General features: G+C 32.7%; 1 protein-coding gene across 1 annotated transcript in view; it reads right to left on the bottom strand.

Moving 5' to 3' along the window:
- The window catches only part of CCDC178 (coiled-coil domain containing 178), a 151,770-nt gene extending 139,424 nt beyond the window's left edge, over positions 1 to 12,346 (bottom strand). The window contains 8 exon segments of the mRNA XM_027638911.1: positions 153 to 235; positions 2,163 to 2,287; positions 2,290 to 2,406; positions 5,239 to 5,440; positions 5,652 to 5,671; positions 6,834 to 6,928; positions 10,103 to 10,241; positions 12,292 to 12,346. Of these exon segments, the coding sequence (XP_027494712.1) occupies positions 153 to 235; positions 2,163 to 2,287; positions 2,290 to 2,406; positions 5,239 to 5,440; positions 5,652 to 5,671; positions 6,834 to 6,928; positions 10,103 to 10,241; positions 12,292 to 12,346 (836 nt within the window).
- Positions 12,347 to 15,291: the final 2,945 nt, after the last annotated feature.

A 15,291-nucleotide genomic window follows, 5' to 3' on the forward strand; every position in this document is an offset into this window, starting at 1 on the left:
CAACCTCCTACCAAATATCAAAGTACTTGGTATTCTTGTTCTTTGGCATAGTTATTCTTGGTGCTGACTCTTTGCATATTCAGCTATAGAAAGGAGAGAATACTTGTCGATGACTGTTTATTAGCAGTGTGCTATTGTTACTATTGCTCCACTTGATAATCCAAGAGTCAATTCTTTTCATTGCCTTTTGTATTTCCATAAGTTCCCAATGAACATCACCGCATATTTTTGATGCCTAAGAAAATAAAACAAGTTTTCTGAAAGATGTTATATAAAAATCATACATAATGTTTAACAGAAAATATAATTTCAAGATTTGACTGATTCTTGGCAGTTTAAAAAATGATGTTTAAAAATGAAATTCCAGGAAAAACAACAGAATGTGTTGCAAAATTTCATAATATAATGAAATGTTAGCAAGAAGATTTTCATTCTGTTACAAAACTTTGGAGTTCTTTTGAAAAGGTGGCTACTTTCATGGGAAGATAGTGACCTCTGGAGCAGAAAGAAAGAAATAATGTGCAAAGAAGCCACTGAGGTTTCAGTCAGCAATCTGACAAAATCATAACTGAAACATGTAACAGAGGCTGTGCAAGCCTGGCAGTCACCTTTGTAAAGAAGGAGCCTGAGACAATGCTGACAACGACTGCAATTTTCAATGTTTTTAATTGTATTGGGACACTCAGTTTGTAACAACTCTCAAATAGAGATATGCACGTCTGTTGTCTCTGCTTTGTAAAATATTACAAATACAAATAGATAAAATAAAATCTTTATTATAATCTAGCACATCACTGCTTAAAATAGTTCTTTGCATATTAAAAAAGAGACTGAATATTAAATAATTATTTTAATTGCAAAGAAAACTAAGTATCAGCTGCTTTTTTAAGGCTGTGGGAGGAAAACCCAAATCTGAGTAACTAACTACATAAATTGTAGCACAATAAAAGCCACAGATAATTTACTTGACAATTAGAAATTCTGTTGAAAGTAAATATATAAATAAGATAAACACAAATATATAAATAGTCATAAATAAATACATATAAATACAGTAACACCAAGTCTATCTTCTTATGATATGAAGAAAAAACTGCTCTGAAAAAAAAAGTATTTATTCAAAAGAGTCTTTAGAAAAAATATTTTAAGTCTACTTACGGAGTTGTATTTTAGTACATCTCAATATTTGAACTGCATATAACATATTTTAAGGCATTAACAAGAAAAAAGGATATAAAATTAAAAAAGTTATCAACTTGATTTTTAATTAGTATTTCAAACATATCTCATAGCATTGATAGAACTGTGAGCTGTTTCATAGATTAGAACTAATTCTTGATAATTCTCATACTGTTTGTGTAATAGGCAATTAACTTTTTCATTTTAGAAGTGTTTTGACATGACTGTAGAGTTATCCAAATATGAATTGAAAATAACACAAATTAAAAGAGACAATATTATGAATCACCTACAAAAAAAGAGACCATTTTAAACTGTAAATATCTTGGAAAAGATATAACACTCTAAAGTTGTTATATAGAAAATATATAGAAAACATAATAACTATCACTAGCATTTGAACTTGAAGAAAAACATCCCTCCAGTTTCAGAAATCAGTTTTAAGTTACACGGAAATTTGTTTCACTTTGATTACTTAGACTGGCATAATCCACATTAGCATTTATTATCAAAAATAATATATTATTGTCAATATTACAATCATTAAATACCATAAACAAATAAATTAGGAAAAACGTTCATTAGTACCTAAGAATAATTGAGTCTTGTAAACTTTTTTTGACATCTCCATATTCTGAAACACAGATGTCTGTGAGAAATGTGAGCAGAATATATGCAAATATCAGATATGTGCCTTCTATCTTTCCCATGAAAAATCCCCCATGAAGTCAACTTATAAAGTTAGAATTACAGTCAATGTATGCTTAAGAGACATTTATTAAAGGCCAAGAACATTATGCTCCCCGGATTCTGTCTGCACTGAGTGCCTGTATGTAGTGGTATGGGCACACAGTCCACAGTCTTTGCATATTAAATTTACAACAGACTTTGATACTTCCAACAGACCGCTGTTTTCTGAAAGGTTATGCACCTATGCAGTGGAAAGGTTCTAAAAGAAACATGCTCATATGGCTTGTATTTACCTTTTCATACACCAGTAACATATCCTTCACAGTTTCGCCCTCTAGATTCAGCTTTTCTTCCAGCAGAGGGCTGTGTTTCTTCATGGAGTCTATATCCTCCCGAATCTCTCAGTTGGCTGTTTCTTAAGTATTTGGTTTTGTACCTGTGGCAGCTGACAGCTTTTACTATGAAAATGCCATCGTAGCTCCAAGATATCTTGAACACACGTTTCATATTCCATTAAAAAGGTAATTAGCACAAAAACTGTGAGTTTCTGAATGACAACATAAATACCCAGTGAGATTAGGAAATATGTTATCATAATGCTAAAACTGTGGACTACTCTGAAGGCCAAAAAAGGACATTGGTTACAAAAGATCACCAAATACTGCATTAGGATTAGAACTGTTTTATAAACTCATACTTAATTATCCTAGTATGTAAATCAAGCAAATGTTCAAAGCCAGGGGTGGTTTTGGTTTAAGAAGGAAATGAAAACATCTAGCCTTAAGGCATATCTAGAGGAGGCTATTATGACACAAGAACAGCTTTACCAAGCTTCCTAGCCTCCAGCTATGTTGATGTATGACATATGTTGATGCACAGGAAGCACAGGGCAAGTATAGATCCCACAACCTTTTAATAAGAAAACTGTTTTCAGTTCAGGAACACTTCATGAACTAAACGTGGTTTCAAAAAAGCTAAACTAAGGATACAAACTCAAAGCTAACAAACAAAACATATTCACGTTGCCACACAGAAGTATGTCAGTCTTAATTCAGTTTGCTGCATTTAATTTTCTGACTTTAGTATAAATTTCCAGTGGGTCTTTACAAGAAAATATGTGACTAGACTACTCGTTGCTGAAAAACAACATATATTTTATCTTGCTTAGAAATAAAAAAGCTTATTAGAGATGGTGTTATGCAGCAGCTGATGGAAAACTTATTGGTATAAAACTAAGGAAAGTAAAGTAAAATTATCAGATGAAAAAAAAGTCAGATAACATCTCAAGAGAAGTAAACTTGGCCTTAATTTTGAGAGAGAAAAGCATATTTTACTAACGTAAAAAATACTTTACTTCTGAAAGTAGCTGTAGAATATTCAGTGAAGTCTCTCAACAATTGATAAATTTTGCTATGTTAACAAGACATAAATCACAAATTTGCAAAATTGTAATTTTCTACTAAAAGTTAGAAAGACATTGCATGAACAAGTGGCTTGTCTGTATTGTACAAAATGATGTTGAACATAAAGATGAATAAAATGTGGTTTACACTGAACATTGATCTACTTCAGAGAAGGTAATTTCTGAAGATAGGTTACATCACTGTAATTACCTGAGCATGCTATAGGACACAGATACAGCAGGAGTTAGTAACAATGGAAATCAAGGTAAGTCTGAAGAAATAACAGGATTCAGTGTCTACTCTGAATAGGTCACGCAAACTCTTAATTAATCTCCTGGGTTTGTAATACTTAGATTAGGGATAATTATAACACCCCTGAGGGTCTTTTCTCTTTATCCTCAGATCCATGTTAGCATATTTTTTGTCTTATGAATAATACTATGAAATGTTATAATCCTGAAAATTACAAATTTACTCCAAGGACATGACACCATACTGACGTAGCCCACTGATAAATCAAGGGAGAAAAAAACTGGTCAATTTTCACAGCCAAATATCATGCTGCTTTATTTTGCCTTAAAAAAATTATAAATAATACTGTATCATTGCTTATATTAACAGAACTGAAAATGTGCTAATTATATTCTACTATTCTAAACTTTTGATATTTATTGAAAATGCTAAACAGTAAAGAAACAGAAATGCATAGCAACACAGAAAGATTATTTACAACTGCATTCGCTGTAGGTAGGAACACCAAAAGCAAAAAGTAACACCTCTGCAGCAAAAATCCTGAGCTACTGTGCTGAAGAATGAAGATTATATTATCAACCTTCTCTTACTGCATTTCTTTACTCCTGTAAAACTGACCTTTCAGTTGCCACAGGATTTGCTCCTGAAAGCATTTTCTATCCTGTCAATGATTTTTAGTTCTGATTCTTTATCCAATGTCCTCCTCTCTTTTTAAGGCATCTTAAATTGTCCTTATAAGGCAATTGCTTTTAAGAAAAGCAATCTCTGCAAACTGGTAGCACCTTAACACAGGTTTCTAATTTCCAAGTCAAGAGTTAGCCATTGGCTAAAACAAACAAACAAACAAATATTTTTTCATATATAGTTAAGGATGAGCACTATCTGACATTTCACCTTCATGGACAGGGGGAGGAAGCATTTGGGACTGTCTTGCCTTCATTATACACTGATCTACACTTAATGTTTACCCATCAGTAAACACAGCTACAGAGACTCTTGCACTGTCACCACACTCTGGACTGTGAGATATTTCTCAAAAACCTCAGGGTGATATGCATCAGAATATGCACTAGAGTACAATCATGATTTTATATTTGGGAACTTACTGCGATAAATTACACTGCTTTTCTACAAGTCTAAGTTGAGAGAGCACCTGCTTTTGCCCATGAGCCAGAATACAAACAGCAAAGAACACAAAGAGCAAACTGCTAAGTAGCTCCTTTCCCCCTCCCCACCCCTTTTTTTTCTTTAATTATATTGTATGGATGCCTGTTCATCACAAAAGGTAGTAGTAAACATCCCCAAAATCTGGGATTTCAAGGATACCTATCAATGGTTATGTCCATTTCTATTAAATAAATGAGTACTTTGTTCAAATTTATCATGGCTTAATTTTTCTCAAAAGAAATTATTTATTTATTTCTGGTTTAATCTGTAATGTAATTCAAATGTACTTTTTTAGAATTATGTTTTGGCTTCTCATTTCTTGCCCCAAACACAGTATTTATTATTATCTTAAGTGTCTTCCTTACACTTATGTTATTTCTCAGACGTCTCTTTTTTTTTCCAGATATTTATTCAAGTATACCAAATTCAGAAGAGTAAATATTGTACTCCTATTACAGTAAACACAACTGTAGTCATATCATAATTTTTACTCTTGGTAATGAATTGACTGAAAAATAACAAATATTCTTAGTTTCAATACTAATACCTTTTTGCACATCTGCGAGGAGTTGCTGAAGCCTCCAAAGTGACATACAATCAATTTTCATGCCGAGTTTTTTCCTTCACTATTTCATCAACTCCAAAGCTTTTTCTCCCTCCTCAAGATCAGCCTCCAGCTGCTTAATTAGCTCAGTAACTTCCAACAGCAAAGTTTCTGTTTCCTGCTTCCAAGTTAACGTCTTTGCCATCTTTAAAAATACATTAAAAATATTTTTAATGAAAGCTTAATCATATGCTCTTTAGTCAAACTACATTCTCAACACCAAGTTGGCCTGTTCATAGCAAGCACAACCAGCTAAATTTCTGTCCTCAAAAATACATTATAATTGTTCCTTATGAAGGCTTACACACACACTCTTAATTCCAGCTTCTTTCTCAGAATAAAGCTAGCCTCTTCACCTCTATCGAGGCAAGCACAACTGGTTACAAACATAACTTTCAGTTATGTTACCTTTCAGTAGCATTTTCCTCCAGCTTATTTCCAGTGCAAAATGCAACAAAAATGTATTAATATACATGGCACAAAATTTTCATCTTTGCCTCTTTGCTTGGGTAAGTAATCATCCAAACAACAATACAAGTTCTTAATTGCCTCAATTTTTTCAAGAATACTTACTTAATTTTAATTACGCCACTAAAGTCTTTGGAGGCCTAAGAATATTCAGTATAATATTTCAACAGCACTGTTTTGCTTGTGATAAATAAAATCATCATTCCATTCTGTGAAATATGGCCATCAAAAAAGCCTAGGGTTTTTTTGGTTTTGGGTGGGTTTTTTTGTTTGTTGGTTTGATTTTTTGTTTTGTTTTGTTTTGTTTTGTTGGGGGTTTTTTGATAAAAGATTCTTTCAAGTCATCGTCCATTGTCCTGATCTATAAAACATGGGAGTTATATCAGCTAGAGTCCAAGACATTTCTGTTTTGATTCCACAGTTAATAATTCCCTAAATTATTTTGATTAAAAACTGCAAGCATTGAAAATAGGAAAACCATTTAAAATCTGGAGTGAAATTTTGGCCTCACTACTGTCAAGAAAAATTTTATCACACAATTTACTGCAGATGGGATTGCCTCAGGCTAGCAGTACTTAAAAGGTTGCACACTGGTTTAAAAAAAATGCACATAATCTCTTTAATATTTAAAACATAATTTAAAAATGTATATTCTGACTAAAGACACAAACTGTATAAAACAGAATTCTATGCTGGGGTTATGCTACAAATACCCCATAACAGTAATGCAGTTCTTTGTTTTAAAAAATAATTCTAGAATTTTCAACAACCAACATAACTAGTTTAGCTGGTACAAATCCCAGATGGGTTAAAATACAGTATGGATCTAAATACAGAAATGTAAATTATCTTCTTGCAAATAGGAAGACTTAATAATACTTAATATATCATTTAAAATGTATGTGTCTTTCAGCTTGACAGATGATGCACACAGATTTCAAAGGATACTCACATCATTTACATAAGACATGGAGCAGGGAACAAGCTACCACTATTACAAATGCAAAGCACATATTAAAAGAGGATAAGTAACTTTCATCATACAGCTGAGTATTATGAAATATTTTTACCTTCATAAGTTACATCAGCTTCTTTAAAATCCAACTTAGTGGATAATGATGACCAGATATCTTCAACAGAGTCAGCACTGAACTGTTTTGTTATCCTATGGGTAAAAGCCACTGTCACAAAAAAATTTAGACTGAATTTAAATTAGCTTTGTTAAATAAACATTACTTGCACTAAGTCAAAATTTCCTTTCTTAAATCTTAGACATTTAGGTGCTGGTTAATTAAACGGAATAATTACAAGTCTTACGGAAGAATTATTAATATCACAATTGTCATATAGATGCATTTCATATTTCTTTACAGAAATACAAGAAACAGATTTCTTTACATCTTGTACTTACACAGATCTTCAGTTTTTGTCCTCATACCAAGAATTTGCCAAAGAGAAACTGTTGTGGAAAAGCTGTTATTCTTTCCAAGTTCTAAACATGCAGGAGCAATATGTGCTGTACTTTTCAGACTCTTATAAGCAGCAGAAGTATCTAGTGCTCTATCTGTGCAGAAACGGATACCTTGCACAGCACATCAGATATAGTTTTAACAGTTTAAGGGAAGTCATCAGTTTAGGGTCAACAATAAAGAAAGAAGATTTTTTTAGATATATGAAAAAAATACAATCAAGGCATAAGGCTTAAACAGGATTCGAACAGATAAGCATTTGAAATCCGAGAGACCCAAAAGCAGAGGAGAGGAGGGCTTTGTTGAAATGAGATCAGGATAAAATTAATCTGCAAGTGAGAAGGGGAAAGAAGTAACACAAGAAATCAAAGAAGAACACAAGCAAATCATAGCTCTCATGAAAACTTAAGGGGATCATTAGCCTATTGGAGCTGAAAACAAGGGAAGGAAAGATAACTACCACCCTCTTACGTCCACATGTGCAGCTTAAAGGGCACATGCAGGTCCTTCATATGCAGCTAAGATGAAATGGAACCTACAGTCACGGTGTTACATCACACATACAAGCATAACTTGAACATACCTATATTTGAAAGAACTCTACTTGGAGGAACTCCACAAAATAGTCCATCTACCATGAACAAACAACAATCAACAAGTCTATGCCAAAACTAGACCAAGAGAAATACTATTGAAGTCAACACAAAATACATCAAATGTACAGGGAATAGGAAAAAAAGAAAATCTGAGCAGTAATGGAAAATAGGAAGACATTGGACAGGAAAACTGGGACCTGAAGAGATATCAAATTAGATACAGGAGTAGGAGTTTGATAAACAGGAATTGGATAAGTAGGCAAACACAGAATAAATCAATAGGTGTATCTTACATGAAGTAAAAGTATGCAGGGAAATACAGCATTTGTTGAGCAAAACAGTCAGGACAACAAGCTCAGTGCACGAGATATAAAGATTAAAACAGGAGTTTGAAGAGGAGAATCTAACTAGAACTATGTCATAAAGTACCCTGCATCAAGAAAAATTAAAATCACAGACTCAAACTTATTTTGTATGCTTTCTGAGAACCCGGCTTTTAAATATACTTGCATTGTATTGTATTGTATTGTATTGTATCCTAGGCTTAGGAAAAAAATATGTAAACTTTAGAAAAAACCTGCATGAGTTTTTAGTTTTAAAATTACATTTTAAATTTGCATTTTAAAATTAATTTTAATTTTATAACATTTATAAACTCTGTATATATTCTAGATACCTGCAGTATCTAGAAAAAAAAGCCCAAATCTTCAACTTGCTGTTTTTCATTTAGAATCTATGTTCTATTTTGATTTTAACAAGCATCCTCTCTCGCTCTCTAACTTTAAAGATACATAGTTATAAACACTGGAGTATTATTCAAGGTAATTTCGTCACTCAAATGCAAAAAAGTTTTTTGAACTAACCATAAATAGCTAGCAAACTACCCTGAAAACACAAAAATCATGCATTTAATAATGGTATGAAGTATAGGAAAATCAGGAAAGAAAAAGATTTTAAAATCTTGGGGTTTTTTCCCCATCTTATTACAGCATGTGATGAAGAAATGGTCATTTCATTCAAACTTTTTTTCTATTCCCTTTCTTAATTACTTGTCTCCTTTTGTTTTGCCAAGCTGAAATGAGGGTAAATTGATGTCACCATCCAAAGGCCCTAGACTATTTTGAGTCTTTGTATATTTAGTAACAAGAACTTAGAAAAGATGTGGAAAATATGCATGAGACTTACAGAAACAAGCTAACATTAAAATTAATAAACACCTGGACATGTCAATGCTTATCCAATTCATTTACATGGATGACAAAAATATGACATTGAAATAATTTCACTGTTTTCAGATTATAGTAAATAAAGGTGAATGAGGAAATATAAATTTTCAAATCAAATTAATGTCTATACTGTAAATTAAGATGTGACTGTAGTTCATGTACCTTGGATTCTTCTAACATCTCTGTTGCAGCTGCAGAAATTTCCCTGCAGAGTATTTAACAGCATTTGTGGAATACTAATCTAAGACAGCTTTCCTGATGTGCTGCTATGATGACATTACTGCCAGTACTGCAGATAAATTATTTAAATATAACTTGTCTGTGCGGGCAGCTATCAGATCTTCTTGCTGCAGTGTAGACATATGCAAAATTTATTAACATTTGGAAAACACTTTTCCAGTAAAAGTGAATTATTTAAATTATACTAATCATGTTCTCAGAGGAGCTAATGGGAAGCTTCTACAATGATATATATAGGGTTGTTTCTTCACCTACCTACCCACCCATTTTTTTAACTTGCCTTTATTCTTGCTTCTATTAACTTGTGGGAATCTGTATAGACTAAGAAAACATCATGTACTGCTAGAGAAAGAACCACAACATTTTCATGTCTTTCCATATTAAAGAAACTTTTCAATCAAGGAGTTGTTATGTACTGCTCATGAAAAAACATTTCTTGCTGTAAATGACAGAAAATGGCACACAGCTCCATTTGACTATCTACTCAAGATTAGTAACCAAAACTATTTTGCAGATGATATCACTGAGTCAGTTTGACTTTGAATCATCATACATGAATATATTAATCTTTATGATGCATGGATATTACATTATGATATTGTGCTATATTAATTGTAATAAGATAGTTCCATTTTCCAATACTTTTAAGTACATTAAAATCATCTCATGACCAGTAAATTAAATTCCGGGGCACTATTTTGGGGAGTACATAAGACATGAAGCTAAAAATTTTATAAAAATCAACATAGTAACCATAATTAACCATATACGTTCCTATGAAGAGAAAAAGGACTTGGCCGTTTTCAACCATAAATGTACCTGCTGAAAGCATTTTTCCTCCTTTAATTCTAACTCTTGAATTTGATGCATAATTTTGTTAATACAGGCTGATGGAGTATTTACAAAAGCACAGCTATGTTACCTTGTGGTGATCCACTTGTTCTTGTCTGGAGAAAGAAAGAGAACACAGAAGGTTCCTAAACATGCAGGCTGATATCAGATTTTCTTATACCTGGTTTTCTTCCTTTAATTTGCAAATTTGTTAGCTTTGGTCTTGAAATTGTCTACCAGAGAATGTAACAGCTACATCCATTACTATGCACACAATTTGCTCAAAAACTTATCCTTTTTTAATACAATCTCAAACACAAGTAAGAAGATGAAAAAATGCTTGGGGAATATGAAGGAATATTTTCAAAGACATGAGATACGATAAAGAAAGCTCGGGTCAAAATACAATTTACTACAACTAATTTTACATAATTAGTCCCAAATGAATCCATTTTTATGATTTTACATTAGTCCTCAGCAAGGATGCTGTTCTAACAAAAAAAATATCACAACCCAAAAAGGCAAAGGTGACAGCTACTATAGAAACACCCAGAGTAAAATCGAAAAGGTCACAAGGCCTTAGAGATAAGCTTAGACTACTCTTATGTACACAATACTTAGTTCCAGCAAATGTTTGCTTCAACCTTATGAAGGGGTGAAGTTCAGGAACAGTAATTCCCATGATGGGAATTTAAAGATACATGACATAAATGAACTGTTTTACGAGAACATGCGGATTTCACAATTATGTTTTCTTTAAACTCTGTTAGCCTTATAACTACATAAATAAATGATTCTGTGTCACACTATTGAATGTTAACACTATTGAATTAATACACAGAACAGGAATCTGATTGCAGAGGTGTCAGGAATGAGAACAAGATACTGAAACATAGCAGCAGAGCTATTAAAAAATCTAAGAAGTTGTCCTACAATCATGAAATGTTAACCTAATTAAGTTTGGGGGGATACAATGCTTCAATGTGCCTTGGAGATGAACCAAAAATAACAATAATAGGGATTAAACAGCAAAAGAGAACCAGATAACCTTTGGGGGTTTGTTTTTGTTTGTTTGGGTTTTTTTAAAGAGTAATCTCCGTGTTTTAACTGAAGTGTCAGCTTAAAACATTAAAAGTTTTTATGTTACATAAGGCTCTTTTAACTTAACTTTATCATAAACAGCCTTACTGGAATAGAACAGGTGGTTTGCAATATTTTGTTTAAAAAGACAGCCCACTAAACTGGATAACAAAACCTACTTCATGGAATCTTGCTCTGCCTGTTTAGAGAGCCAGAAACCTTCAAAGGATGCCTCCACAGCACAATCCTAACAAAGCTTTTATAGACTTCATATCTTTCTTATACTCTGAAGCCCAACACAGAAGTTCAGATTTTAAGACCAAAATTAATTTCATTTAGTTGCTTCTACTGTTATGTAATTGTTCTGTTTAGATCACTAATGAAACTAACAATACAGCCATTTAAAAAAGAATGAAAGTTTTTGAGAGCCTTTAATTAAAAAACATTATTCTTTTACTGCTTTGGTCTTCCTTGGTAAATGCAAGAATTTTACATGCAAGTCTTCTAATCCTTTTATAAAAGCGAGCTAGAAATATGAAGTGGAATACATCAGTGATATGTAACAGAGGTATTTTTAAAGGTTAGCAAATCCATTTTCACTTGTCCTTCTAAGGGAAAAGCAGTAACTAAACAATTGATGTCACTGCAAATCACAGACTGGATCCAATTTAACTAATGAAATTACAGTTAAAAAGCAAATAAAAATAAAAACAGTGCAATGTCAACCTATGTGACCTGGCTTTTTAAATTATACATGCTATTTAGCATCCTATGATGACAGTTGTAACCAACAGTGACGGGAAAAACATGAAAACAAAATGGATAACATATGAGATGAATTTTAATTAAGAAACTGTTGGTGGAAGGGAGACTCACAAACTTGTAGTCTGAAACACTGTCATCTCACTGGACAGGAGACATGTAAGAGTGGAAAAAAATCCACTTATTTCCATGTAAACATATAACTGAGATTTACTACAATAAAAACTCCCAAGATTATTTATTTGTAATTTGCATAATTCAGAAAATAACACGGGATGAAGGCTAGGTAGTTAAGTCTCAGGACCACAAACTGAGGTAATTTACCAGAATACTCTATCACCCTTCCAGGTGGACCACTTCTGGATGGTGCAATTGGCATATTAGAGGTCCCCAGTAAATTGTGGTTTCCAACTGTTATCAACCTACAAAAACTAAGTAGTAAAAAAGAACCCACTCCCCCCATACCTATATTATGGTCTTCATCAACATAAAATACTGAAAACAAGATTTTAGCATTCCATATTTTTGCAAGTAGTACTATGAAAAAATAGATATATATATATTCCAAACTTTCTGAAACGGAAAATAGTTGCTTACTACATATGAAAGGATGAAATCCAGAAGAAAAGTTTAAGAAACAGTTTCAATTTGTTGTTGCTTGTATAGCCAGTAATATATTCAGATCAAGGTATGAACAGACTATTATCTGATATGCTAGCATGCGTTAAGAAAAAGGTGACAACATCACTTGTCTGTGAAGCAATCAGTTACATAACACAATAATGCATTCCCCTGCACATAATAACCCACTTAAAAAAATAGTGGACAAATATACAGTTGATGACAAAAGAATTATTTCAATTTGAGGAATGAAAAAAAGTTAGTCAGCACATAGTTCGTTTAGTGTCTGTTGACAATCTTATCCTCAATGCATACAAATTTTCACAGAATCACAGAATATGCTGAGTTGGAAGGGGCCAAAAGGAGCAATGCTCTTAGCCCTGCACAGGACAACCCCAAGAGTCACACCATGTGCCTGAGAGCTGAGAGCATATTGTACTATTTATGATCACAGCTGTAGCCATAAAAATAAAAATAAATTTAAAAATTATATTGTCTTACACAGAAAAAATAAGATAGCACTCACAGTTCTGTAATATATACCTCTGACCATGTTATTCTGTGCTGACTGCTTTACAGAATTCAAACTAACCAACATTCTGACAAAAATAACCAGTACATTAGTCATATTACTACAGTATAATTCCTAAAAGTCATTCAGTGTAACTCCATAAAGAAGAAGAAAAAAAATTATTGTGAATCTTTCATCAGAGATGCATGTTTATATATTTATCAAAATATATGTACCTTACATATTATTAAATATGAATATAACTAAAGCAAACACATACAACATTTTAATTACCCTCTTGATACTTTACTATAAAAGAAATAATTTGTCAGCTGCTAAAAATAGATTTCTAATACCAACATCTCAAACAGAAGGATGAGAAACTAACATAATTTTTGTTAAAAAAAAAAATCCTTGATAAAATTTTTCAATAAAAGAAACCAGAATTCAGATATTAGTACTTCTATCCACCTAACATAAGCTAATGCTACTATTTCTCGTCATAAATGCCAATTCTCAGGCAGAGACTTGGGATATTCCTAAATATGCTTCATAAAAAGCTTATTCTGTAAGAACCTTTTTCACATCAACTCCCATACTTACCTCTTCACCAAAGGTTTAATCCCCCATGAAGTAAACTAAGTGCAAATTGAGATTATCTACCTCATAAGAACAATAGATATGGCCAAATATTTGTTTAAAATGTTCTCATCAATCTCTGCTCCACTGTGACTATGGCATTTGTGTCGGAATTTTTCCTCCTTCCACAAAATGCAGTCAGCCTAAACAAAAATTATAACCTAGTCATAGTTAAAAGAAGCTAACATCCCAAGAACAATCTTCACTTTATCATTTCCTGACCTCCAAATGTTCCCTTTCTGAAAATACAGTATTTTATCATGTGATTTTAGGCTCCTAGAATTTCTTGTGCAATTTCTACCTGTCCTCAAGTGATGCAGTGAATCATTTTAAACACTGAAATGCAGCCCAGGTTTACTTCAGAATACACAGAAAGGGATTGATATCCCTGAAATTATTCCCCCAAACTACATTTCGTGCAGATATTCCAATATAGTACTTGGTGTTGTTTAAATAGCAATTTTAAGGATTAAGAATCAGTTATAGTGATAGTCTGGCCTCCCACTTGAAAACAAGGCTTCATGTAGAATTTTACAGGGTTTAATATAAGCCACCAACTCTAACAGAACTATAAGAATTGCTACTAAAATCAGCAAAAGACAAGAAGTCCTTAGGTTCTTTGTTGTGTTTTATTCCTATTGCAGGGACAAGATCCCAAGAACTAGTTCCTTATACCAGCCACTTTAATCTTTAAGAAGGCAATGAAGATCCAATAATGTACTAATGATATTCAAAACTAAAAATATTATAGTTGAGCTCTCACTGCTATCATCTAAATGCTTCAAATAGGTCCGTATCAAAATCAATTTGATTTTTTTTCAATTTTCCACTATTCTTGTGGTTCTTTCCAGCTAGACAGTCTGCACCTCAGTAAACTTAATCCCTATTCTTTTTCCATACACCTTAGTGCAACTCTGAACTCCAAACAAACCAACCAACCCACATACAATTACACAGGATAAAAGTCAAGGACACAGGAAATTTTTAATACATAAGGCAATTAAATCCAGGTATTCTGTTCCATAGTCATGAATGATTCACTTTGTCTTTCCCTCTACATATTCTTGAGTTCCACCTTTCTGACATGAATCAGAAAAGATGAATTATACTTCTAACAAGTTGTATTGAGAAAATAAATACCTTAAGACTAAGAGCACATTCTGTGACATGGGTTCATAAAACACATAATTATCTCTGACTAAAGATGCTACTTAATTTTCTGTTTCAGTGTCCCTCCTCACACATTCCAAGGCCAGAAACCAGACAACAGGAGAACTACTGTTCTCTTCCTCACTCCTGAGGGGCCAAAGAGACCTCACAGTAGTAGGAGCAATCTCCCTGATCACGCAGAAAAATCTAATCTAATTGTCAGATATTAGCATCCAAGCTGCTATTACCACAAGAATCATCCAAATATATTTTAAAGATTATTAGCACCAATGTTCATGCTACTAAGCATGTTAGTTATTTGATCTGTCCCCTTACACGTAATTAAAACATCATGTAGTATAGCACAATATTTTTGAAAAGGTTATTAAATCTTAAATCTAACA

This window comes from Corapipo altera, unplaced genomic scaffold, assembly GCF_003945725.1.
Source record: "Corapipo altera isolate COAL_440 unplaced genomic scaffold, ASM394572v1 49, whole genome shotgun sequence".
NCBI lineage: Eukaryota > Metazoa > Chordata > Aves > Passeriformes > Pipridae > Corapipo > Corapipo altera.